This window comes from Sylvia atricapilla, chromosome 4 (genome assembly GCF_009819655.1).
Source record: "Sylvia atricapilla isolate bSylAtr1 chromosome 4, bSylAtr1.pri, whole genome shotgun sequence".
Lineage (NCBI taxonomy): Eukaryota > Metazoa > Chordata > Aves > Passeriformes > Sylviidae > Sylvia > Sylvia atricapilla.
This window is the reverse complement of record NC_089143.1, coordinates 48,686,001-48,712,900: the sequence shown is the minus strand read 5'-3', so window position 1 is coordinate 48,712,900 and position 26,900 is coordinate 48,686,001. Positions and strand designations below refer to the sequence as shown.

At 36.6% G+C, this 26,900-nt stretch overlaps 2 protein-coding genes across 2 annotated transcripts in view; one reads left to right on the top strand and one right to left on the bottom strand.

Annotated features, from left to right (window-relative positions):
• The window catches only part of NPNT (nephronectin), a 274,897-nt gene that overhangs the window by 120,395 nt on the left and 127,602 nt on the right, over positions 1-26,900 (top strand). The window lies entirely within an intron of this gene.
• TBCK (TBC1 domain containing kinase) overlaps positions 1-26,900 on the bottom strand; it is an 83,304-nt gene that overhangs the window by 47,831 nt on the left and 8,573 nt on the right. Inside the window, exons 3-18 of the mRNA XM_066317833.1 lie at positions 17,069-17,183; positions 15,536-15,609; positions 14,423-14,564; positions 13,869-13,929; positions 12,532-12,593; positions 11,706-11,767; positions 11,205-11,353; positions 10,177-10,315; positions 8,702-8,801; positions 6,767-6,816; positions 6,314-6,443; positions 5,367-5,465; positions 4,091-4,153; positions 3,176-3,302; positions 2,563-2,613; positions 1,794-1,877 (exon numbers count right to left, since the gene is read on the bottom strand). Coding sequence (XP_066173930.1) covers positions 1,794-1,877; positions 2,563-2,613; positions 3,176-3,302; positions 4,091-4,153; positions 5,367-5,465; positions 6,314-6,443; positions 6,767-6,816; positions 8,702-8,801; positions 10,177-10,315; positions 11,205-11,353; positions 11,706-11,767; positions 12,532-12,593; positions 13,869-13,929; positions 14,423-14,564; positions 15,536-15,609; positions 17,069-17,183 — 1,508 coding nt within the window. The remainder of the gene's footprint in view (positions 1-1,793; positions 1,878-2,562; positions 2,614-3,175; positions 3,303-4,090; positions 4,154-5,366; positions 5,466-6,313; positions 6,444-6,766; positions 6,817-8,701; positions 8,802-10,176; positions 10,316-11,204; positions 11,354-11,705; positions 11,768-12,531; positions 12,594-13,868; positions 13,930-14,422; positions 14,565-15,535; positions 15,610-17,068; positions 17,184-26,900) is intronic.

Genomic DNA, 26,900 nt, shown 5'->3' with positions numbered 1-26,900 from the left:
TTGGAAGAGAAGCAGAACACAAGACAGTGTGTGACAGACTTCTCTCCGTTCTGCCTCTCTCCCAGTTTTGTCTACACTGTCATAGTGTTAGAAGAAACCTGAAGAGGCAATAACATTGCAATTTTATAACAGATGGTAATTCCTTTTCCACCATGTTCCCTAGAACAGGGTAATTAGGGAGTGGCCAGCTAGTCCTGGGGAGCAACAGACAGAGAATGAAAACTCTGTTTCTAGAGCTGGCCATCTCAATGCTCCACACAGTTTATATCTACACAGAAGTCACAAAGCAGCTAAAATTCCAGTGGGTAGTTAAATGACACATTCTTAATCCCCTCCTCTACCTTAAAATGCAAAGAAATAACACAGCATTTTCTGTTAAACCTACATTGTTTTCTGACTCACAACACTAGAAAGGATCAACTAGAATACTAAAGGGTCCAATCTCCCTGAGTCCTCGACAATGCCAGATGTAGAACAGGAACTCAGGAATGCATACACTATTTTAGTTCACAGAATCATATTGACCTGCATTTCTAACTTTGGCTGATACATATTTTTGCAAAGCTCCAAAGGAATAACATCAGGTAACCCTAGAGAGCAAAAGTATTATTTTATGGAACATTACAACCTCTTGAGGCAACTCTTTATCAGGCTATTAATCTTGAAGTGTAAAGTAGTTGTCTCCAGAGGAACATGTTTATTCTTTTCATCTTTAGACCTTTACTGCAAGCAATCTTTCTTTACAGACAGAAGGATGCAAACATGTTCTCTCGAATAATTTTCTGTATTATTTTATTCAGTTCATAAGACCTCTTACCCATTGTCTTCCATATGTAAACTCTCCTAACCTTGGCATTCTCTCCTTATATTAGCTCTCTCAACTATCTAATATGTAAATGCTTTTACGTCTAATTAGATTTGTTGATCAGTTCTTAATTACCTTCCTTGAAGACAAAAAAATGACAGACGCTTTAAAGCTGATGAGTTTCACAAGAAATACACAAAAGAATTTCTTTAAAAGAAATACAAGGACAGCAAACCATGCTGATACTCAGTATTCAATAAACATTCACAACTGCTTGCAATTAAAAACATAAATTACCACCTGTTTCTTTTAATTATTAATGCTTTTGAAACAGCTTCTTTTGTTTTTTAATGGTAGTCTGGAAGACAAATTATCTTCCCAACACAGACAGTGCCAAGGTGACTTTCTAGGTGGAGACAATTCCTTTTTCATGTTTCCATGAAATTTAAAATTACTTTTCAATTAGAACAGACATACCTAGCTATTGTTTTAATTTCTCTAAGTTACCTATATACACGTTGAAGGGTAAACTATGGAACATTATTTCTCAGGGTTTTCCAATTCCTGTCCTGTGTTGAATAAGAAATTCCCCTCGAATCCCTATTTTCCTGAATACCATAACTTTCATTTTCTGAAGAACCCCTAGTTTGTACTGTTCATTTTCCCTTATTGTCCAAACAGCTCCTCTAACACGATAACTTTGATCAACTGAAGGGTAAGCCTTTACAACGTAACACTAGAAGGACTATTTACTGTTTTCACAACTTTAGAAAGCAGAATAGTCTGACTCTTACCTTGGATATTACATAGAACACTTCTGTGTGTGTATGTGCATCTGGATTTTTTTTGCTGTCTGAATCCTTAACCACTTATTTTGTTCCAAATTTTCTTGCACAGGTATGTGATTTTAACTGCATCCCTATTTTGCAACCCCTTGAAAAAGCATATTTTTCTCTTAGAACTACACCAAATAAAGGGACAAACTTACCTTGAATAACATGAGAATTATCCTTCAGAAAGAAGTTATACAAATACTTTGGAATAAAAGCAGACATACAGGCATATGCCAGAGCTGAAAGAATTAGAAAAAACAGATGTAATCACAGAGGCAGAATTTAATTACATCTAAAAAAGTTCATTATTAACCAGATAATATGCATAAATACTTAAATCAATCTACACACAAAAATTATTGCATGCACAGTAGGTATAATGGGAGTCATTGTCCTAAGAAACTAGTTTTCCCACACAGAGACTTTATATAAAGAAACCAAGTATAACACAATAAAAGCTTGGACTACATTTGTTATGAAAAAATCACATTCTAAGAAGATAAAGGTCATATATCTAAAGCAGATCTGAAACTTTTCTAAACAAAGCTGGTCTGACAGTTTAACACTTAGGTTACCAAATAATACATTCACCTTAAGCAAGGCTGAACTACAGCTTCACTGAAAAATACAAGTGCTACAGCAGCCTCTCTTCATTTTTCTTTTTAAGATTATTTGTGCCTTTCATTATATATCATTATTGTACTTTGCAATAAACAATACTTGAACCCCTGCTTGAAGAGCAGTACACCACACGCAGTTTTCAAAACCCCAACCATTTCTTTTGACCTGTGGCAACAAGAGCTTAAAAATTCCTTTGTAGATACAGAAACTTTCCATCTCTAAGTGGATTCACACATCTGTCTGCACATAGATACAGATGAGAGACTGTGCTTTTCTTCACTCACTGCAGAAAAAGGCGCTCACCTTCATTGTTAAAATTCAAGTACAGAAATGGGGCACAAAGAGAGTCAAGACCTAAAAAGAGAAGAGCCATGAATAGAAAGCACAAAGAGCTCATTTATTTTAACACACAAGATAAAGACATTAATTTATAATGAAAATTTGCACACCAGATACTGGTTCTGCATTATCAGGCCTTCACAAGTAATGGTGAGAACAACTGTGAAATCTAGGCATGAAAACAGCAAGGATTTCAAAATATTCAGCTATAATGCCAAATTGATTATTCTGCTAAGGCATCCAAGAAATGCCAATTACTGTCCCAAGAACTCAGTAACTTGTGCAGTATTATCTGAGAGCTTAATAGCAAGCAACAGACTTTTCTTTTTAAAATAAAGTGACTGAAACTTATAAAGCCTGAATATACAACAAAGAGTGGGGCAATATTTATTATAAATTAAATACAAGTTACTAGGATTTAAATTTGCAATAACCCACGGATTCATTCTTCAAAGGAAACAGAAAGGAAAGCACCCAAAAAAAGGCTCATATTATGGGGGTGAAAAGCAGGAGGTACTTTTGAGTCAATCAAGGCTTTCCATTCAATTATCTGCTCTTGCCAACTAGTCAAACTCACCTTGCCAGTACACCAAATTAGGATGGGAAACAACCCAGGCCTTCAATACACGTCTGAACTTTGCATGACCCTCTGGTGATGACAGCAGTTCATCATACTGATGGCAACGAGGAATATCAACTTCAATCTGCACCACAGCCAAGCATACAAAGAGAAATTGGGGTAAGTGGGGCAGCATTACAGCAATCTTGCAACACTAGAGGTGGAAGTCATCCAAAATATGTAGGTCAGACCACCATCATACACAATCTGCCTCCTCCATCACTCTCAAACCAAAACTAACAGGGAACCTAACAGACATGTCGAAGTTGAAAAATAGAGATTTTTTTTCTCCTCTTCTGCACTCATAATTTTTAAAGGGTTCTAGCCCTTGAAAAAGGCAGAAAACAGATGACAGATACAGCTTTTTTACTTCTGGATGCCTTTTTAGTGGCAATATTGCTTTGCTCTAAAAAGTAACCAAATCAGAGTTCTCAATGTTGCAACCAATTTGACGGAAAATATTTCTTTACCCAGCTGAAAGGAACAGCTGTTCTTTGTCATTTCTTTTCATGTCTGGTAAGAGAACATTCTCTTCTTGGAGAACCAAATTGCTCAAATCCCCATTTCTGTCAAGTATAGTTTGCATTACAGGACCTCAAGGTACTCAGCATTATCTGCCACAAGGTCCAACAGGCACAACAAACATTTGGCAAACCCACGATTTATAAAAACAAATCATTAATATTGTTCACTACAGTACTGCTGCTACAGAAACAGTGATTATAAAGTAAAGAAGGATTTCGGCTTCCCCATGTTGTAAGCTGAGTTAAAGTATTTGTGTCCAACTATTTTGCCAGATTCTTGCTACAGTGTAAGGCTAGAGGGCAAGGGGAACCATGGTGTTACAATATTTGGTAACACCCTAAGTCTTACTTGTCTGTCTGTAGGAATCGGTGTGTCTTTATCAATGGCGTCGTATTTTGCTTCTATGGCACCCTAAGTATGGAAAAAGAATACTTGAATTTAGAATGCCCTCGCCCATCTAAGTGCATATGACAACATACATGGTGACATGCAGAAGTTGACTGTTTCTGTTAAGAACTTCATTTAGCAGAAGAACAGAAGATTCTGACAGCTTAATTTTAACAAAATCATCTTTATTCTGTTACTAACTCAAGACATACAGACCTTTCCATAGATCTCCTCAGCATGATCTTCAGTGATTTTCAGTTCTTTATGCAGAAAGCTATGTGCTTTGTAGTTTCCCCTTTTCAAGAGATGCTTTCAGTTTAAATACAGTGCTTACCTTACCTGGCAAGTAGCTTCCAGCACCATCTCTAAAAGCACTGAATCCAACTGCCTGTTAATTGATACTGCCAATAGAGATGACTTAAGTAGCCTGTCTTTGCATAAATCTCAAGGCAGGAATATTAACAAGTTCATTTCAATGTCATGGGACAGGAAAACACCCATATCATACAGATGGCAAGTCGCTGAAGCATGAGAATTGTTTCATTTCCTAAGACTCAGGCGACAAGCTTGACCAGCAGTTTTTCTTCATCTTTACAGCTTTTTTGTTGATTTTATTATATAGTACTCAGAAGATCATATCCTAAGCTAAATCTCCTGAATAACTTAGGATGTGTTATCTCTAAGAATCTTTATGATCTGCTGCTGCAGGATAGCAAGTAAGGTAAATCCAAACGCTGGGTAGTCCAGTAACTGTGAGGAGCCCTCATTTTTAGGACATTCCTTTGTCCAAAAGGACTGTATTTGATTGATTTACTGTCCATTCTTTCTGGGAAGTGTATTGATTGGTAGGTGAGAAAAATACATTTCATGTGTTTTTTCTTGTTTCGCCCAACTACTGCTAACTGGAGCAGAAGGATTGTCAACTGCATTTGTCAAAATATTAAAAATCCAAACAAAAAAACCCTCTTAACTATGAAATGGGGTATTATTTTCCACTGAAAATAATAATTGAAATTAAAGGCAGTCAAGTTTACATATGCTTTCTGAAATCAAATAATGTCACAGAAAAGAAGCAAGTTTATCAGAACATTGTCTTTATTTGCACAATTTCATGACTCATTTTGTTTGAAATTCCACCAACCTACCTGCCACATCTTTAAACCCATTCCAGCTTCCTTGTCAACCCCATTCCTAACCCACTCCATCCCCAGTCAGTACTGGAACTTCCAGCCCTTACCTCAACACCCAACAAGGCAGCCCAGGTTATGCCTCTCAGAAGGGGAGGGATGTCAATCCTGGCTTCTTTCCAAATCTGGTTTTTCTTGTAGGGGTAGGCCTTCAAAGAGAAGAGATTAACTGAAAATATGTTACCATGTAACTGAAACAATTCAAATCCCAAACCTGAGACAGTCTTTCTCCAAATGAAAAAGTCTGAATCACGAATATGAAAAGTGCATTTAATTCCTAACTGGAAGGCCTGGATGAAGGACTACTGCTTGATGTTAAAATATCCATTCTTTCTCATAAAAGCATTCATGTGTTTTGGTATATACCGGATAGATCTACCAATCCAAATTTTTACTATGATTTTTTTCTTCATTATATGTCTCTTTTCATACTGTGCATCCACCTGCATCCACCAAAAACATCCACCAAATGTTTTTATTAAACATTTCTAGTTTATCCTTGATAATGTGCATCAGCTCTCTAATTCTTAAACAGGAATCCATCTCTCTACATATATATAGATTAGGGGCTGCTATTCCTCTACCCAGTATAAACCTCACATTTATAACATGGACTGCCTTATTTTCAAATACTTTACTGCTTTACTGGAATACTTTACTGGAAATGCAGGAATGTTACAGGCATACTTATACCTATAATAGTTTAGTCTATTATGAAATAAAGATGTAAAATTGTTTTCACCAGTAAATAACCAGTATTAGCAGCAGCTCTATTTCCATGTGCATACTTTAAAACCTACTTTTATATTCACCAGTGCTGAGAATAATTTGTTCTATTTTTATTTTCAATCTTCTTATACTTCTGAAGGGCTTTTATCTTCCCCTTTTCCTACTGTGGTCTCTTGTATCTCTGCTTCCTTTTACAATTACTTGGTCTTTCAAAATCTTCCAATTAATAGACCAAATCCAATCATCCAGCATCCCAAGGACCCCATACCTTCAACAGTCTGTCAAACAGGACAATTCTATTTAGCTGGTATTCTGTGTCCCTCTCCCGGATGATCAGAGGAAGAGTAGCAGCTGCAGAGAGCTCATTGCTACTGTTGGAATGAGGTAAAGCAGGCTGGCTGGAAAAAACAAGAACAGCAAGAAAAACAAATCACTGAAAATAATACCATATAAAGCATTTCTAAGTCAGAAACAAGAATAAATGGATAATTTTGTATATTCAGCACAAACAATTGATTCCAGGACAGAGGCTCAGACCCTCAGTTTGGTATCAGGGCCTTAACTGCAGCATGCTTATCAGCCCTTGACTTTCAGAGCCAAGGAAATGTTAGTTTTGCCTTGGGGAGGCAGTTGTGTCTAGCTGCGCAGTGTGCCACTCAAATAAAATGAATAACTCCAAATTCAGTGTGTTACAGATGTACAAATTTATACACATACTTACTCATCTTCAAGCAATGGATAAAATGCTTCTCCACCAACATCCTTCAGTCTCTGAAAGGAGGAAGAAAAACAATTCATTATCACAATGCTGCTCAGAATTCAAGTGGAAATCTTAGTGGAATACAAAAAACTATTAAATGGGAATTCCACTGTCAAATTCAGTAACTTGTCTTGAGACCTAAGCACTAGCTCAGTCCTTCACCAGCAATGAAGCACACAGCCTTCAACATTAAAACCTTTTGCCAATACAGGCTTTTGGAGTTGATTCAAGTTCTCCTGCCTAAAGATATCCATAAACCTATTTCTACACAAAATATAGTTTATATGCACCATGGATTAATAGATCAATGGTATTACATAGTTCTTTGTTTCCTCATTTTTCTACACGGACTTCCTATCCAAGTAGCTGCAAAGCAATTGCACAACTTTTTTTAATGGTTCTAATCAGTTCAAGAGCTATGCTAACCTGAATTCCTTTTAGGAAATACAGTCAGCAAAGGTGACAAACATGGCTGGATTTTTGACTGAAGTTTTCAGACATCTTGTGGTGCATGATTAATGTTTAATGCCATGTTCCCTGCAGTGCCCTGTTTTGCTGTTCAGCCCTTAACTTGCAGGCACACAGCCTGTTCCTCTTGGGACTGATAGAAGAGTTCATTCTCAGTTCATTCAGTACTGCTCTTTTTTTGATTATAAGCATTCTACTCTGCTCTATAAAAGGTGTTTGAAAAATTGTACAAGTTCAAAAACTTATTTCAACTAATGCTGCAAGGCTCAGTCTTGCATCTTCCACAAAATGAAGCTTCAGTATATAATTATTTCCTGCTGTATTTATAGAAGTAGGCAGCAATATCCAAAATTAAAGATCAAAATATTTTAAAAAAGCCTTAAAAACCTGCCCTCTATTGAGAGCAGTAGAGGCTGCAGTGTATATTATGTTTAAAATAAATGTTGAATATTTTTAACCTCCCTCCTGCCTTGCAAGGCTCACTGATCAACTGAAAAAAATAACATAGTTCTTTGTCAGCCTCAATGCATTCGTGTGACACACTGCAAACTTCTACTGAAGAAATGTGTTTACACAGTGTTTGACACACTACCTCCAGTATTAAGATGGCAGAGTCAGGACTCACCTTCTTTGTACTTCTTGTACTAACCCCTGTAATCATGTAGAAAGGTTTTAAAAAAAAAAAAAAAACTGAGAGAATTGCATATGCTACTATAAAAAGCAAGCTGCAAACAGTGCAGCATAGTTTCCCAATTTGACAGCAATAAAGCTCTACATGAACAAAGACATGTAAACAAATAAAAAATTTCAGTGATATACGCAGTAAATCTTGTAACTGATCATTACATCAAGCCAAGTCATGAGTTATGATATGTTGGTTTTCCCAACGAATGTGGAAGAAAACTGCATTACAGCAGTTTTGCAAAATGTTTGAAGAGATCTTTTGAACTAGACGTTTAATGCTATATATTCCAAAAACTAGTAATCAACTAGTGGAAAACTGGTATCCAATGTTAAGTAAAAAGCTTTTGAATAGCTGAAACTGAAATGAATTGATTTTTCCTTTAGATAATGTGAGCCATTGACAGACAGCAATTAAAGTATACAGGAGACATTTCCTAATCAAACAGTTGCAGCAATTGTGGAGAATGCCAGGTGGTACAGAACTATTTGCACTACACTGGAACAAAACAGGTAACAGAAAAAGGAAAGGGAGGGAGAGAAGACAAATCAAATTTATTAAGCTTTTGCAGGCAAAGCAGTTTAATAGCACAAGTCAGAATCTGACTTGGACACTAAGAAGTATTCTCCTGGAAATCAGTGACACTTCTGTTGATGGAAACAGCAGTAGGACCTGCTGTTACATATTCCCTTTAAACAAATGTTTCTGCAGAGAAGAACATAAGAAATGCACAGTATCACTCTTACATTTCGGAGCTGGCACAGAGACAAAGTCACGGTTGTGTCATCTAGGAGGGAACTTCTATCTCGTCCTTGCCCAAAGCTCTCACCATCTTCTAATAAAAAGCTTCAAAAACAAGAACAAAAAAGGAACTAGGTCATTTTATAACACAGGACTTGAGCTAGGAAAAAAGAAATTCTTACATCAATAAGTTTTCTCTTTTAAAACAAAGTATTAGGTCTTAGAAGTATACTGTATTGACTGCATGGCATGAAACCTGCTATCAAGGGAATACACAAACTTCTTAAGTTATTCAGACAGCTTTTTCTGTAAAATGGCACATTTCAGGTTTTCTATAACTTTTCTTTGCACATAAAGAAAGATTTATGAGATATGGGATTAATATCCCCTTTTATTCCTTGATCTTTCACAGACCACGTCTGTAATTTATTGTGAAAAGCAAAATTAAAATATTTTTATCATATGAAAGGCAGTTCCCATCATGACAAAAATGCCAAGCAAAAGTCTGACCTTTTCTGCTGCAGTACATCTAAGGATACAAATGTATCCAAGATACAGTGTACACAAATTTTCCATTATTATGATATTTTTAAAGTAGGCCACATGAAACTTATTTTCAGAATTAAACCTAGTATTCTCAGTGTCACTTGGAATTAGATTCCATTTTTGAAATTAACTCCTCATCTTCAAGACAGACAGTATGGTAGAAAACATTTGTCTCTCATAATTGAAAAGCACCTGCCTTCACCTATGGGCAAAGAGATAAACAACCCCTCAAAAATCTCATACTAATTTTGATATCAAAATAACACTTAAAATCTATTTCCATTTTTTTTCTTTTAAAAGATACTGCCTTTTGGCTGTACACATACTTCATCTCTTTTTTAAACAGAGAAACAGTAAATTGATATATATTAAGATCAGATCACAGGATTAAAACATCAACATTCTACATAAAATTGCAACATACGCAGCAGTAAGATAAAAGTACCAATCACTAAAATGCTGCTACAGAGTTTTAAGTCATAAAACAAAGCACTTTGAAAATAAGTAATTAGCTGATCTGAATAACTGCTGCTGCATTCAGTACTGCTGCTCTGTGAAAGGGAATTAAGAATGTGTGAATTTGCTACGTAATATATAAATTAAATTACAAATATCCCTCTGAAGCACAGTGAGAAATTATTACTAAAACTTAATTCTATTGGAAAGTGTGCAAAATTTACGGACTCCCATTTCAGTATTTTCCACTTCACCAGCATCTTTGCAATTTCAGAAAGCAGTAGGTAGGTGACAGATACAAGGCATTCAATGCCTTAAGCTGGGTAAGAGGGGAAGTGACAATTCTGTTCAAGAATGCCATTTTCAGTGTTTTTCACATGTACAGGTCTTTAAACTAAGTATGTTCTCTTGCAATCACTAGTGTTCTCCATCCATCCATCCTCCCTCCCTTCTCCCTAAAGTGCTTCTCCATCCTTACTTGGGAAGTGTGCAGATAGGTGGCTTGGATCGAATTATTTCCTTGTTGACAAGTTCTTTCTCCAAGTCTCCTCCAGCCAAACACCAGAGATAATAAACCTCTTCAACTGATCTTTCTGCGAGGTAATCATTGTCTTCATCTGTTGGGAGAAACAACACAAAAATAAAGTACTGCCCTTTAGGTAGTTTGTATTTCTTCCTACAACTCTAAACACATACTGTTGAAAAAAACTTTATTCTTCTTGAAAGATCATAACCTTAATATGAAGTTAGAGGAAAAGTGATCTTTCTTTTGCAAGTGCTCTTTAGGGAGATTTAAGGAAAGAAGTCAAGAAAAAAGCAGGTATTTCTGCAGTGTGCCATGAACTCCTCACAGGAATACACCAAGTATGGACTTAAGCTTCCTGTGTGTTTTTAAACAAAACAGTGTTTTGTACACAGCACTAAGACTTAAAGTAAGAAGCAAGTGATTCCCACTGAGTAGCTATAATCTCTCTTCTCTTCACGTACCACACTCATTCTAACAAGGCAAAAAACCTTTGTCTAGATGAGATTTTCTAAACATCCATAAGACAAAACTAATCAGTATTTAAGAGCAATAACATTTTCAACTTAAAAGTTTTATCTTTTAGTCCAGAATGTAACCTCTTTCACAAACACTTTGTTTTCCAGTCCTTCCAAAAATCATCTTATGCTATGATCCAGCAGAATTCAATTACCAATAAGTAGAAAAAAAATCACCTCAAACAAAAGCAAAATGACATGTTCTGCTTTTGCAACATGGACTTGAATACTAATGTTATCTTTTCCCTGAGGTCGAAGCATAAAATTAAGATGTGACTCCTCTGGCATGCACACATCCCTCAAAACATGTTTGCCCACGTTTCCCTCCATTAAACAACTTATTACATTAATCTGGTGTTGTAAAATTTAACAGCCTCTGTGAATAATTTGTTAGAGAGAAAAATGCAATAACACTGTATTTTTCCTTCCCCCTTCAATGACATTTACCCCACTGCCTGCTTTTACCTTTACATAATTGACTTATGTCTTCAGGAAGTGTTAAATTGGCACACCTTGGAGAAGATGAGAACAGACCAGCAGGTTTGTGGAAGGGAGGGTATAGTGAGGATACTTCACTGAACAAACTGTCATGTAGCAATTCCTCTGGAGTTGGCCTTAAATCAAGAGAAGAGGATAAAACAATAAGAGCAAACTGCTCCCAAAAACGTTGCATTTCAGCAAATGAAGGCCCCCAGTAATGAATATTAGCAAGTTATTTTAAATTATATTGGTTTTTAATAGCAAAAAATGTCTATGAATGTTTTTCAATTCATGCAGCACAACTAACTAGTCTGTGTACAGCCCAAATTCAGACCTCTAATTCTTCTCTTTTAAACACTGAAAAATACAAAACTGAGACTTTCTTATAAGTAGCCCAAGTGTCAGTATTCCAAAAAAAGGTTCAGCAACAGTTCTAATTTCATAGTAACCCATAGAGTTTACCAGGCTCTTGGACTGAATACTTGCCTCTTAGAAGGCTGGAACGTAAGGCATTTCTTCAGTAGAGCTATGATATTTTCAGAAAGGTCCTGGAACATTAAAAAAAAAAAATATGGAGGAGGTCTGTTTATTACTGTCTTAATTCAGCAAGTCACTTGGCTCATACTTAACTTTTAACATACAGGCTATTCCTTTAAGGGCAATAAAATGGCAATAAAATTTCACACCTACGCACATGAGGTTGGCTGTGTGAGACCAAAATTCTGGGGAAGTAATTCTTCTCACCTCCCAATCCTATATATGATTTAGGGGAAAGAAATCTGAAAAATTTGCAATGTATGCAGCTTTTTACTTATATTTTAATTTAGATATTCTGTACCCCCCTGGAAACAATGCAGTACCTGGCAACTTCCTTCTGCTAACAATCAGAACTGTTTTATATAAGGTCCCAAAATATACAGACATTAAAATTCAGTGGTCATTTTTGTAGGTAAGGAAAAGTTGAACTATATAAACCTACACTATCAGAATGTGTAAAGTGGATCAGACAGAAAATTTAATTTCTCGAAGAAAAATACTGAATCACCAAAACTTTACAGAAAATTTATACCTTATTAAACTACTCAGAGAACATTAACATTTACTGAAACTGACAGCAATTTTAACAAAGAAGATTACCAGTGCTGGCTATTTGAAAGGATCTTAGATATGTAGTTTGGTCTTCAAAATTTTTCATCGTACTGTAATGAAGTACGTGATCAAATGAATTAAAAAAAAATATGCAAAATACTATGCAGCAATAATAAAATATTCTGGGTAAGCCAGCATGGAAGTGCAAATAAGTTTCACAAACCTTAATAGTATTAAGGCAACCATGTTCTTCAGCCAATACAGTTACAATATCATCTACACAGCCTTTGAAAAACAAACATAACAATAAAAAGTTAAAGATTATTAATTAAGTGATACCAATTAAACAGGTTATCAGTCCACTTAAATAAAAAGCACTTAATTTTGGCTTTTTACTGACACTGCTGCATCATTGGAAAGTGAATTATCAAAATCAGAAATGAAAATTATTATATCCTATGCAGACAGAAGCCTAGGTAAGTTAAGTAGCACACCTAAGGTTACAGTGAGTATCTATTTAGAGCCCTAGTCCAGAGTTTCAGTCTCTGCCAAATAAAGTAAAACAACTTACAAATTAATAAAATTAAAAAGAAAATTCCTTGGAAGAACTTAAGGGTACCTACATTAATCTTGAAGTAATTTTTGCCTCTGTTGCTCCTTGCAGATAATACTAGCAGTATTTTAGAATTTCTTACCACTACTTCATTGAACAAACAATTCCCAAGTCAGGACATGAATGCTTTTCAGTGGATAAACCAACAACTTGAATTCAGACTGAAGTGTATTGAGATGCTTCAGGAAGCCTTGTTACCAAATCCCCAAGACAGTCAGAATTTCAGCACTCAAGCACTAGCTGCTGAATGAAAAAGATATTTCTCCTGACAGCAATTAATTTTAACAGTATTGCTGTTTGCTCTGGATAATACTAACTCATGCCTTTCCCCTTCCCATGGTTTATACATAAACACCACCAGAAATCAAGTTTGAAAAGCAGCAAGGACAGTCCCACTTCCTGACTCATCTACATTAAGCCATCTACATTAAACTTACTACATTAAGTTCCACTTTTGTAGTGATGTTTTATAGTTTGAAGGTGAAACCAGAGACAAAAGCCTGAGTTCACTAAAACACTTCTCATCTCTCTTATTTCTGTCTTCCTGTTTGAGTTGTGCTTCCCCTTGCTTGGCCATTACTACACATGTACTGTAGAGATAGGAACTGATGTCACTGAAGAAAACTATCTCATTTCAGAAACCTCCTGCAACACAAACCAACAAATAACTATGAAAATTACTATCATTCTTGAAGATTTTTTTTTTTTTTTTTTAATAGTTCACCCTTACTCTAATATACTGCCAGCTCGTCCCAAGTTTTTTCCCTGGCATCCTGCTCCATACTTTCCCTAGAGAAGCAATGCACTACAAATGCCTATTTAAATGTGTAGATGAAAGATGACAAAGGTAAAGTCCTTTAGGTCTGAGCATCATAAGCTGATTGGTCTGTAAAGCTCTAATCATAGAGCTGCTTGGAAATTTGAAAAATTGATTTTGTGCTACTTACCTAACATAAGTATAAATTTCAATCTTTCTGCTATCTCCAAACTCTGAAATAATTTTCTCCCCTAAAAAATAATAAAGTCAAATTACACTTGAATTTGAAAGAAACAGCTGCTACATGAAAATATTTAGATAACATTGTATCCCATCTTTATCCAAAACCAGTGAAAAAAGCTTCTACATATGAATTTTATCAAAACTATCTGTAAGAAAAAAAAACCTTATTTACCCTAACTCTGGCAGAAACCGTTTCACATCATGATATAGCAAAAAATGTATCATTGATAACTTCTCTTAAATGGAACAGCCTTGCAGTCAAATTCTTGTGGCTCCACAGGAAACTATCCTTCATGGTCAACACATATACCAAGCATCCTACATACCAAAATGCATCCTATGGCTTGAAAAATCAGTACTGTCCAGGTGGGAATGCTAACATATTCTGATATTTGGGCTTGGATGATGGGCAGGGCATCATTAACCCCACATTCAAGAACAATCAAGTTAATGAAACCATTCCCCCATAGTCAAAATCAAGAGAATTATTCTTTTACATACCATGCAAAGCTCAAATAGTATTATGCCAAGAGACCACAGATCTGATTTAGGTCCAGAAGGCAGAGGCTTCTCACACTGAGTGTGGTCACTTGGTTTGCCTATTCCCTGTGCAATTACTTCAGGTGCCAGATAGGATGGGTACCTGGAAAGATGTAGCAACATTAGATAATATCTATCTATCCAAAAAGTGTGACTTCCCATTACATTATCAGCATAGTTTGGAATTCTGAGAAACCAGGATACTGCCTATTTTATTCAGTCAAAATCTACACATTACAGCAAAGTTTCACTCCAGCATAGTCAAATCCCAATCACCAGTTCTGCCATTTTGTGAAAGGAAACCTAAAGTTTCAAAGTGGTATTTTTACAAGTCTTAGGAAAAACACAGGTTGAGTTTCAGCATTAGGATATTAAATAAGTGTATCCTAGACTCATACTTTGGGATAGTGGCGGTAATCTTTTCACTGATAGAGTATTCCCATCAAAACTTTTGAATTTGGAAAGAAAAAGTAACAAAAAGTGTTAAGGACATATATTACCTTCTACTAGATGATTTTAAAATAATATTATCACTTTTCTTTCTGTCAACACTTCACTATAATACTTAAAAAATATACAATCACATTTTGAAAGGAAATCAGTTCCTTTTGGCCATGTCTTTAAGAATCAGCTCAGTATTTAATTTGAAAACAACACGACACCCTTAAAAAACCAAAAAGTGACAAACACCCAAGTGCAACAAGGCAGTGCTTTGTGATATGGTATGATCACTTGAAAATAAATCATAAACTTATAAAGAGACAGAAACCTTACATTGGTGGGGAACAGCGAAACACTGATTGTGCATATTCCTAAATTTGAAATTAGGAATCCAAGTTATAGGGAACTATTAGTATCTGAAGGCAAATCTAGGGAACAAAGACTGACATCAGATCATTAGGCTAACATGCTGGCATGGTACCTATTCCCTATTTTTCATTCATTTCACCTAATCGATGACAACTTCTTTAGTGACATTATCAGAAGCTTCTGTATAAGGGCTGCTCTAGACATAATTTATTTCCTGAAAAAATAAGTCTCTGATGTATTTGCATTGTGTAGCTGCATCCTTACCCTATAGGAAAGTCAACATCAACACCTTGTGCAGTCATATGGTAGAGTCCAAATTTAGCCAATTTCACATGCCCCTGAAAAGGGAAAAATAAACTATCAAGAGCAGCAGAATCCAGCATAGGAAGAATCTGTGTTTAAGTTAAAAAAGTAAAAAAATAAATTTCAAATTGCATTAGCTGTCAGAGGACAGAAACCTATAAAAAGTACCCTCTTACATTTCTGTCTCATCTATTAAGCAGAAGTGCACTGCAAGTTAAAGAGGTGCTTATTTCTAATGCTTTTACATCTCAAGAGCCTTAAGTAAATCACTTTGTTTGGAACACATCAGAAATTTTTAAGTTACAGTGTATTTTCAGTAAATTGAAAAGGATTAAATACTTCACTGAACATTCTTCCTGTTTGAAAACTGTTCAAAATCCTTTTTGACTCCTAGAATCCCCTAAACATTAATACTATTCCCTCAACTCTTCCATTTACCCAGCCTTGCTTCTGCAGACCTTCCATCATCTCATTACTATCTTGCTCTCCTTACCAATATCAACACGTATTTCAAACAAACAGTTTTTCCACGTACTTTTTTTTTTTTTTTTTAATGTGAAGACAGAATGCTAACACTAAAACAACAGAAAATTAGGCTTAGAAGTTAAACTGAGGCCTTATTTCTGCTGGATTTGGAATTACACTCAGCCAGCCTCCAGATGGTGCAACAGAGAAAGCTACATCAGGAAGCTTTCAAAGGGCAGGGGAGAGCTTAGTTTATTGTCTCACAGCCCTGTTCTGTTCTTTTATTGATTTTAGGAGCATCTTAAAATCCTAGAGTACTTTTGCATGTTAGAGCATTATGATGATTTTCATTTGCTTACACGCATATAAAAATACATGTGTTCTTTATCTTTGTCCCCTCCTTTCTCTTTGTTTTCCAAGGGGAGGATCTATTTATTCCACCCAAACTGAGTATAAAAGGGATAGAGGAGTTATGCAGACAAGTTGGTTCTGATGAAGAAACTGCTCCGAGGACACCAGCAGCAATCAATTTCTCTCAACTTTTATGAGCAGAAATTGTATTCCACTCTGCCAACTCAAAACTGTGATAACGAAATTTACAGATACTTAAATTTGAATAATTTAACATGAACAAAAAATACCTTGATATCTAAAAAGGTAAGTATCGTATCACCATGGAACACAAGAAATATCAGTGACAGCTAATTACCCATAAGAAATATTCTTCTATTTAAACAGCTAGGAAGGTCCTGCAACTAATTACAATGATGACAAATAGACTTAGATTATAACTTGGAGAAGGGAAAAAAAGTGTGGTTTGGGAGAGAATAGAAAAACAAACTCAGCATTACATTTGAAACTTAGGAAATAAGAGGAAATTGAAGTTTAAAAAAAAAAAATTAAAACAAACAACTTTCCAGATCTGTAATTTTTTCCCCCATCAAAAGCACTGTGACTGTCCAGTCTCCATCTATGATAAAGCACTTGTTAGCAGCAAACAAACCCACAGATTTATTCCTGGAGCTGTACCTTTCGATCCAGAAGAATATTGCAAGGGGAGAGTGCTCGGTGGACCATTCCATGCTGATTCATATACTGTAAACCTTGCAAAACTTCATATGCTATGCATAAGATCCTTGAAGAACTGAAAAAAAACCCAAACAAACCAACAACATGTTACAGTGTATGTTATATTTTTACAGATTAAAACGAAAGAGTTCCACAGCTGTTCCAAACAAAAGTGAGACATTTACAATTCCAGAACAGTTTAAGGGATCAGCATTGAATATGGTGGAGTATGTTCAGTCCCATACACACATCTCCTCAAAATCCCACAACTAGGTTTCTACACCCTGAACTGGTCCTTAGGAAGTGTAGACAATGCTGACAAAGTATAAAATACTCTCTTCAACAGAAACTCACCTAATTAGGAAAGGAAAATCTTAGCCCTCCTCTATTTTTATTTGCTCTTAAGTCTTCTACTGATATTCATAAAAAAGCTCAGCTGAACAAAGGGGTTTTAAAACTCAGATAGTAACTAGAGCTTATTCAGAAGACAGCCGAGAGGCCTGACTAGACTGCATCTATAGTCTTCAGTCATTTTAAAACCTAAAACAAGAAGAGGGAAAAAAAAAAGGGCAGAAAACTGCATTTTCAGCACATTTTGTTTTACAATCATGGAAGTATCAACCTTACCATCTTTGTAAAGAAACAACAAAGCTTGCCACCCAAAACATTTTGACATAACTACGTATATTGACAAAAGTTACCATTTCCTCTAAAGACTGACAGTCTTAAAAAGGAGTTTCTGTGAATAACTGATCTGGAATTTGTACAGATTACCATAACAGGCTTCCAAAGTGCACTCTAAATAAGAACAAAAGGCAGAGATCTCATGGTACCTAGAGAGATTCCATTTAACTTTCTACTCTTCCTCATTCTGTCCACTCCCCCTCAGCCACTTCAGGTCTTTTTGGTAACTTTTCCTCTTCAGGCACTGATTTACACAGTGCCCATAAATCAAAGCATATATGCTTATAAAGACCTAACTTTACATCTTTTTTTTTTTTTTTCACTGTTTAAAAATAACATACAATAGCATTCTAGAGGACACTCACCACCTTCTCTTGCTTATTAAAAACTTGTGCAACAGCCAAATGAGGATATCAGACTGATGACAGTGACAATCAACTATCTGACTAAACACCAAAATTAATTTCTTTCTTCAACTTCATTAGCTGCTATTCACACCTAATGGAATGACAAAACTTTGTCACAAAAGTAAGTAGCTAAATTTTGTAAAGTAAAAAGTAAATAGTAAATTTTGACAAAAGCCACACTTGCAACAAATTCTGAGACTAGTGCAACACAGAAATACTGAAACAACTAAGTTACCCTGCATGGATCTATCCTCTAGATCCTCACCTTTTTCCTAGAAGAGCTCTGCACTAATTCACAATAGTTGTGAACATATACTTTTAGAGATAAATTTTAAGCACAAAGGTAATCTATTGTAACATATATCCATACTGCTTTATCTTAGGTCATAGTATTTGAAAGTGATTCTCAAAGTCTTAGCAACTTGACCAGAACCTCATGGTTAATAACCATAAAACCAAAACAAAATCCCACAACCATCTAGCTCCTCCTTCCCCAGCACCTCCCACCCACAAGTCAAATACTATTTATTACCACACTATCAGACACTATTATTGTGTACTATCCTCTCAGTCATTTTTAGGCAGAGATGAATGTCATGAAAAAAATTACCTTACAAGTCTTCAGCTTTCTTGTATACTTTTTTGCCTGGAATGCAAACACTAGTGATAATGGTAGCAAACAGAATCCCCTGACATTTTGTGCTCAGTTTTGCAAAACAAGACACAAAAAAATAAATGCTGGAGTATTTATGTTTCCAGTAAGAGAACAATTGCATGTGAACAATTAGTACATCATGAGGTATTCTAGCCTAAACATTGTTTCTCTGTGTTAAAACCAGAAATAAATATGGCATATTAAAAAAATCAAAAGTAACTATTAATAAAAGTGAAATTTGGCGGCTTTTTGCTGGAGGCAGGCAGTGTGTTCTGCTGGCACCAGGGGGCCTCAGCCACCTACTTATTCTCCATCTCTATTTATTCTCTTGCAATTCATTAACAAAACACCCAAGAAACCGGGCAACTACATGACAATACTGCTTTGGGATTCTTTGCTCTTTAAGCTAAAGATCGTTGTTACAAGGATCAGGAGCACACGAGTGGTAACTGGTTTTCAATGCGCACTCCATGCCCAGTGCTCTCAGACCCTTGATGCCACCCTGCTGGGCAGAAGCCCTGAGCCAAGCGCCTCAGGCTGGTCCTTCAGCACAGGGAACTGTGTAACAACCTCTGCACTGCGCTGCTGCACCTTGTGTAGCTCCTATTTATTAGGAAAATACACTGTGTGGTGACAACCCGTGAGATTTAATTCCAAAGGGCCTGACAACACCACTTACTGCTCTTATCAAGCCCAAGAGGTTTCTCCCCTTTAAACCCCCAGAGGCCAAGTTCAGCAGACGTTCCCAGCCTCACTGGAGATCACTACCAAGGCTGCCCCTTACATCAGTCGGTCTCAGCTGTCTCCCAGTTGGTACAGCCACTGTCAACGTTGCAAGCATTGCATCAGCCTTTGGCAAATGCAGAAGGTACACTCATAAAAGCCGCTCGCAGGCTCCAATTTAGCTTGACTGTCAAAACCCCCCACACAAACAGAAAAAGAAAACATTGTTCCAAATGAGGAGGACACACAAAAATCCAACGTTGGTGGCAAGAGCTGAGCAGCTCAGAAACTTTTTCCCCACTCAGCTGGAAGCCTGTTTGTCAATAGACCAGCTAGTGCTGAACTATGATAGATGTAGCCCTGTTTAACTACTGAGCCTCTTGAACTGCAAACGTATTAGCACCATCCTTTAAAAGAAGGTGGAGGGAAAAAAACACCAGCAAAACCACTAGAAACAACGTGGGAGATAAGGTGGCCCCTCTCCATCAGCAGGAAAAGAAACAGAAATTGCTTTGCAAAAGGAACACACATTCAAGAAGCTGTCTGCATTTTAATCCTCCATCTGAATACTAAAAAACCGATTCAGCTGTAGCCTAGTCAGCTAGGCCTCTGTACAGGGGTTCCCTTCAGGAGAAGAGATTGCACAAGAGTGTAAAATCAAACTGCTAAATTTAATGACTGTCCTGGTCTGGAGAAGAAACATAGCCATGAAAAGAGGTCACTTTGTGTTCCTCCATACTAGAAATCATGAATTAGAAGACTGTAAGAAATAAAATTAATACCAGGTTTGGGGCTATAACTTGAATGCACAGAAAAGGAAGCACTAAGGAAAACTGTTATTCCTACCTCACATCCATCCTGTAAGTAGAACGAGGAAAAAAAAAATCTCTACAAGTGGATATGAGCAAGTTCAGCCAACAGTACAAAACCCAGCATGGTTAAGAGGCATGTGCATGGCATTTGTGGGTGGAGATAGAAGGGAAGTTGACTTAAAACCCACAAAAAGGAGAATTGTTTTATTACCTCCAGAACTTGTCAGACCAAAAGCTATACCAGACAAATGACTAATTTCCACACTGTAATAGTACACAGGTGGCTGCATTATGCCTTCACAAAAAACATTAACTTTTCCACTTAGCAGCCAGCCTGATCTCCAGTCTGTTGAATTCTTACCGTTGAGGACACAAAAGCATTTTCTGGAAGCTTACTTCAGGAATAATAAACCTAACCTGTCAGGAAACAGATGTTTTAGCAGAGGTTCAATCTCTTGTGGTTCTGCAAACCCACTGATGAAATAATCTGATTGTTTAGGAGACTGTTGTCATTTTTTGGATTCAGATGGGTGGGGTGAGGAAGAAAAGCTTTTTAATGCACCCACTACATTCCCTCATCCAAGTGAGAACAGCTTCTGGGCCAGGGTGAAAGGGAAAGTACTAGAAGATGTTGGGATATCCAGAGTCTTACCTTTTCAAAAGGATCAGATATTAGCAGAGAGAGTGAAAAAGACAGATTTCCAGGAACCAAGTAAAGACAATAAGCCCTGAAAACAGTCAGGGGATTGGAGAGCTAATCATGAGCATACTCACCCAGTAGTGACTGAGCAATATCTGGGGAAAAACAGCTAAGAACTACTGCCCAAGCCATAGGTCAACACAAACACAAGATCAAAAAAGAAATTGCTTTATTTAGAAACCATAACTTTATGACAAAAATGCGTTATGCTGAATTCCTGCTAAAATAACCCCAACAATATTAATTGTATATGATTCAATTTAAGTGGCTAATTATTAACTTATTATTTGTGAATAATGGGAATGATAATGCAGCTGCTTGTAGATGTGGGAACTGGACTCTAAGATATTGTTTGTTCCTAGAGCATCCTATCTTGCAACTAATTATTTCCATTTTAGACAAAATTACTGGTCTTCTAAATCCTAAAAATAGTCACATTAGCTCAGAACAAAAATTATTTCAGACCACTATCCTTTTCCAAAAAAAAAAAAAAAAAAAAAAAAAAGAAAAAAAAAGAAAAAGCCAGACAGATGCCTAGGAGAAAGGGAATACAGAGCAAGCATGTCAGAATTTTTTTTCTATATTTTCCTGGCTTCCAACTTCCTCTAATCCAAAGCTTCTTCTGGGTGAAACAAAATTTTGCCTCCCAAGCATCACATCTGATAATATTACCTACTAGCTCCTGTGGCATTCCTCAGCCATCAAGAATTCTGTTGATAAGATCTCCCTGCTATTTTATCATTGCTTGACTCTGGAGCGGGAAGAGCATTTGTGGAAAAATGCATTTCACAGCCAGCAGCATGGTAGTTGCTACATACACCACAGATTGCTGAAGGGAAAATAAAACCTACTTAATGCATGACATATTGAATATGAAAGAACAAGAGGACTGCAGATCACACAGTTGGAAATCAGGGATGGTTGGTGGTGTTAGGAGGCTTGACTTATTAAACTGTCTGATCAAAAAACTTCCAACACAAGAAAAGAAACAACGAAGAGATGAATTTTCAGCCTTCATGTCAATATCATGGAAGTTACAGGTTCACACAAGTTCCTTTCTCTCCAGTTTAAAGGAAAATCAATGCCAGTATGCACACAAATTCACTCCCTTATCCTTAAGAGAAGTATATTTATGGCATTAACTGGAATGACATCTTCTCCATCTTTTTTTGGTGCTACAATAAAATAGTTTAATATGAAAGAGTAATTTGGTATCTCAAAACATCTTCCTGTCTTCTTATGTGTGCAGTCCTACCTTCTAGACTATGTCATCTCCCCTTTTGATGCAGAGGCAGCTATTACAGTGTAGGTAATCAGTACATAGGGATTGTGCTGGTTTTGCAAGAATTAATTTTTGGTGAAGAATGTGGGCATCAGTCCCACTACCACTAGTAGGTGCACTGGCATCTGGCCCGTGTCAATCCATCACATTTATGTACCTGTACAGCAGGACAGGAGCAAAAACAACAGGCTGGAAGCAAAGTGAAGGCAGGAGCAAAATCTTGAGGAAGGAGAAATAATGCTGGCTGTTACAAATGCATTTGTGGTATTTTTAACTGGTTATGGCCAGCTGTAAATTTAATTTCCTCTTACGCTTTTGTATCAGTCAACACAGAGCTCCCAATCTAGTTTTTAAAAGGAAGAAAGCTGTGCCTGGAAAGCACTGAGCGCACAGTACTTAATAGACTATTTTGAATAAGAGTGTTTCATCAAGTGAAGTGAACAGAGGCCCTACTAGAATTTGAAAACAAAACAGGACTGGTGTCAGAGAGCAAGCCTCCTCATCATCTACTTAACTGCACAGTCTTGCAATTCTGTAGGTACTAGAGATACATATGCGGATTAGTACTAAGTCATGTTTCTTCATGCAGAGGCAATTTAATGAAAGAGGAAGTAGATAAAAACTGGAACCAGAATCATTTTGACTTCTCAGAGGAAGGCAGAGCAAGACCAAACAGGGTAAGATTATGCTGATGATACCATGTTTCTGAGTTTCTTTTTCCTCAGACTTACAGTTCATGGGTACATACACTGCAATGCATGCTTAAGTAAGTCCTTTATTAAATCTGTGCATCTTGTTCTAACATTGTAATACTCCTGTAAAAATTAAACTGTAAAGGAAGAGAACCTCAACAAGCAGGAGTTTTAAGAAGCTTATAGCACTGATACACAGTGCAAACATGGGTTCCTCTTCCACAGCAGAATGTCAGACAGGGTCTGCCCTGAGGAAGCACACCAGAGCAACACAAACCAGCAACGTCATCAATCACTATGCCTGAACGTGTGAAACTAATACACACATTTGGAATCCAGGAAGGAGATTCATCACAAAAAATTGTGTCTGTTCAAAGTGAAAGGGAACCAGGTTGTGAACAGATGTAATGTTTCTGAACTCATAAAAGTGACAATATTTCAATAGAAGCAAAACTATAAAACAAAGAAAATGACATTTGCAGTTAGTTCCATTACTGCCAACAATGTGGATAGACTGGTTAGAAGTGGTGTGGCCAAGTGGTTTAGCAAAGGATAAAGTTTGGGTATAATCCCAGCTGAGACAATCACTACGCTGACCTCAAGAAAGCCATCTGACCTCCTTATTCCTCAATCAAGCAGCTGGAAAACTGGATAAAAAGCAGAACTGGGTTGAAAACCAGATGTGCAGATAAATTGGGTCTTCCTGGGTAAATAAATTACAAAATACCCTATACAGAACATAAAGAGTTTGATGCAGGTGGGAATGGTTTATTTAGCACTTTATTATGTGTTTGATTAAAAAATGGCACTGGGGACCAAGATTGTAAACACTGCCAATTTACTTGGAAATGCATTCACATTACCAGAATGCAATGAACTGGAAAGGAATGCAACAAAAAGAGAATAAGACATACATACAAAAAAAAGAATTTTATAGACAGTCCTCAGAAGTCTCTACCTCATGCACAAGGTTATTTCACACAGGATATCTTCAACAAGTTCATCACTCACCTGAGGAAACTCAGAAAGTCCTTCATTCCTTTTTTAAAGTTCTAAGCTGCAAGCATGACTTTAAAGGCAACACAAATAATGTTTCACTTTTATGAAGGTCCCAACTTGTAATGTAAGATAAAAGTCCATAAAAAATAGATGAAGGCACAGAGTGAATACAACACTTTTTATCAGACAGGTGATTTTTCAGATCATTATCACTTTGAATGATTTAAGTCAAAAATTTTCTAACTTAAATTTCTAACTTAATTGCACCATAACTCCTTTTGCACATCCAGCATTCATCCCAAAAAATGGGAGAACAAATGAAAAAAGTAGTTTTGAAAAGTAAATGCACCTTATAAAGTGCTATTTTAATGAAATTTCTAGTGAAATTTCCTGTTAAAAAAACAGAATGAAAAAGACAATCCACATTCCCAGGTTTTGATCTGGCCCCTGATTAACTTCTAAGAAGTTGGGGGTTTTTTGCATCTTAGCCTCAGCTGGCTCATACGTAAAACATGTAACAGTGATACTTTACACTGGACTAAAAAGTGCAATGAAATAAATTATTTCAATCACTAGATACAAAAATTAGGTAAAGCAGCTCTGATTTAAAACCTGATCAGAGACCCAGCATTATTACCACTAACTATATACTCTGAGTAACATAATAGAACTAGATGCACAGGTGACAATGAAAGAACAAGACCTAATGAGGAACAAACAAGACAATGACCTCAAAATATACATTAAAAAAGTAGCTTCAGTAGCATTATACGCATGTACCATATGCCACAGGGCCAAATTTTCATTGAAGGAAACAATACATCTCACACTCTTATCTTCTCCAAAAGGAGTGATCTCATAAAAAGTAGTAGAACTAAGATCAGTTGAAGTCAGATCTCCAAAACTTTTTTACTTTCTTCTGGACTCCTCTGAACAAATGCACACACCTCTAAAATGCCATACTTTTCAATTGATACTCCATCAACTCTCCCTGCTGCAACCGAGGGCAAGGTACTGATCTGACACTTTAAGATCATAGGAGTACTTTCTCCCATTTGTGGTCATAATGTACAACTGCACATTTTACTTTATTTTTAAGGTAGACCTATATCTATGGCATGAGAATAGAGTTCTACTTAAGATCAGCCATATCGACTTTCTCCTCCACACTGCAAGAGAAGTGATGGGTCCCCAACCTCATCATACAAGGAGATCGACTCAATTATTCTTACTGTGGTGCCCTAGGTGGATAAGAAACACCTGATCAATGAAAAATTGCAAAAGAAAAGCTGAAAATGAAGGGTAATTATTGATGCAGTTAACGTTGTTGCAGCTGTGTGGCAGTATAAACTGAACTGACAGCTCTAGAAATCATGACTAGCTATCAGTAAATAATGCTGTCCTTGCTCTCAGACAGCATTTTTTAAAAAAAATTAATTTCTGAAGGCATTTCTATGAGAGGATTAAGCATTAGCAAGCCACTTACCTAACTAAACCTCTTCTCCCCCATTTAAAAAAAAATTCAACAGAACTTTTAAAGCTATGAACATGAAATATTGCAACTCTGCACAGATCTTCTAAAGCCAGGCACTCTATGTAAATGTGTAAATGTTGCAACAGTGTTATTTTAACAAATAACTTGGCCATAACATATTAAAAAATCATCTAAATATCTAAGGCGAAAAGCCTGCCTAGATATGTTTTGGTGTTTATCTCAAAAAGTCTGGATCCCTATATCAATGGTACAGACACTGCTAAAAAAGTGAAACAGAACGGGAAGTTTCAAGAGAAGAACAGCTTGCAAATTCAAGTGATCAAAGGGACTTTACAACTAGGCCAATAAGCAGTGGTGCTGCTAGGAATTTCATAGCTAACAACTAATCTTGCAAAAGCTGCTAGAAGTACATCACTTTGATCTATAAACCAGTACACATCATTGCAACAGGCAGGAAACACCTATCTGGAGAGGTAATCATAAACTTACATGTAGACAAAGCAGATGCCTGTGACTATAAATTAAGAATTTATCAATCACTATGCAATTAATATTAAATTTTCTTGAAAGTGACAAGAGAAATGTGATCACCAAAGGGGGAAATAGAGAAGGCTGCAGTTGCATGTAGGAGAAATCCATACACCAACATTTGCAAGACTAAAGGGCAAGAGAGGCAGAACCAACTCTAAATATGCAGGACATACTCCCAAATACAATGGAAGGATGACTGGCAAAACATAAAATAAGCACTACTGGAAGTACAGGAAATCACACTGTGCAGGGGCTGGATAGTGCTGATTACATAAAAATATCAGGCATTAGATAATAGTAGAAGAAAGACCAGATCATGCTTCACTTAAGAGCTCTCAAGCTTTACCAGCTTGCCTTCTAAGAACCACCAAGGGCCACAGCTGCCACTGTTGACTGTACAGCACCAGCTCCGTGGTACTGGATACCCACAGGTAATTTACAGTATCAGTTCCATGTATAGAGTGATGAGTACAATATGCACGAGCTAACCTTTAGCAAGATGTATACTGCTAATGAACAAATGAAATCTTAAAACTAGCCTGATCTGCCAGCATTCCAAATACTCCCACCATAACAATGTCCAATGCCTTGGTACCTATTTAGTTACACACCCAAGAAGAGAATATCCATATGCACAGAAGAAATAAATCTCAAACCACAATGATGCTAGAGATGTTTGCAAGCATATCAATGCATCTAAATAAACCAGCTGTCTGATCTCTAATTAGTAACAAATGCTCCCCTGAAGACATTGCTCAGTAGACCAAAAGCAAGAACTTGCACTTGAGAAAATAAAATCCCTTTCTAGAAGGA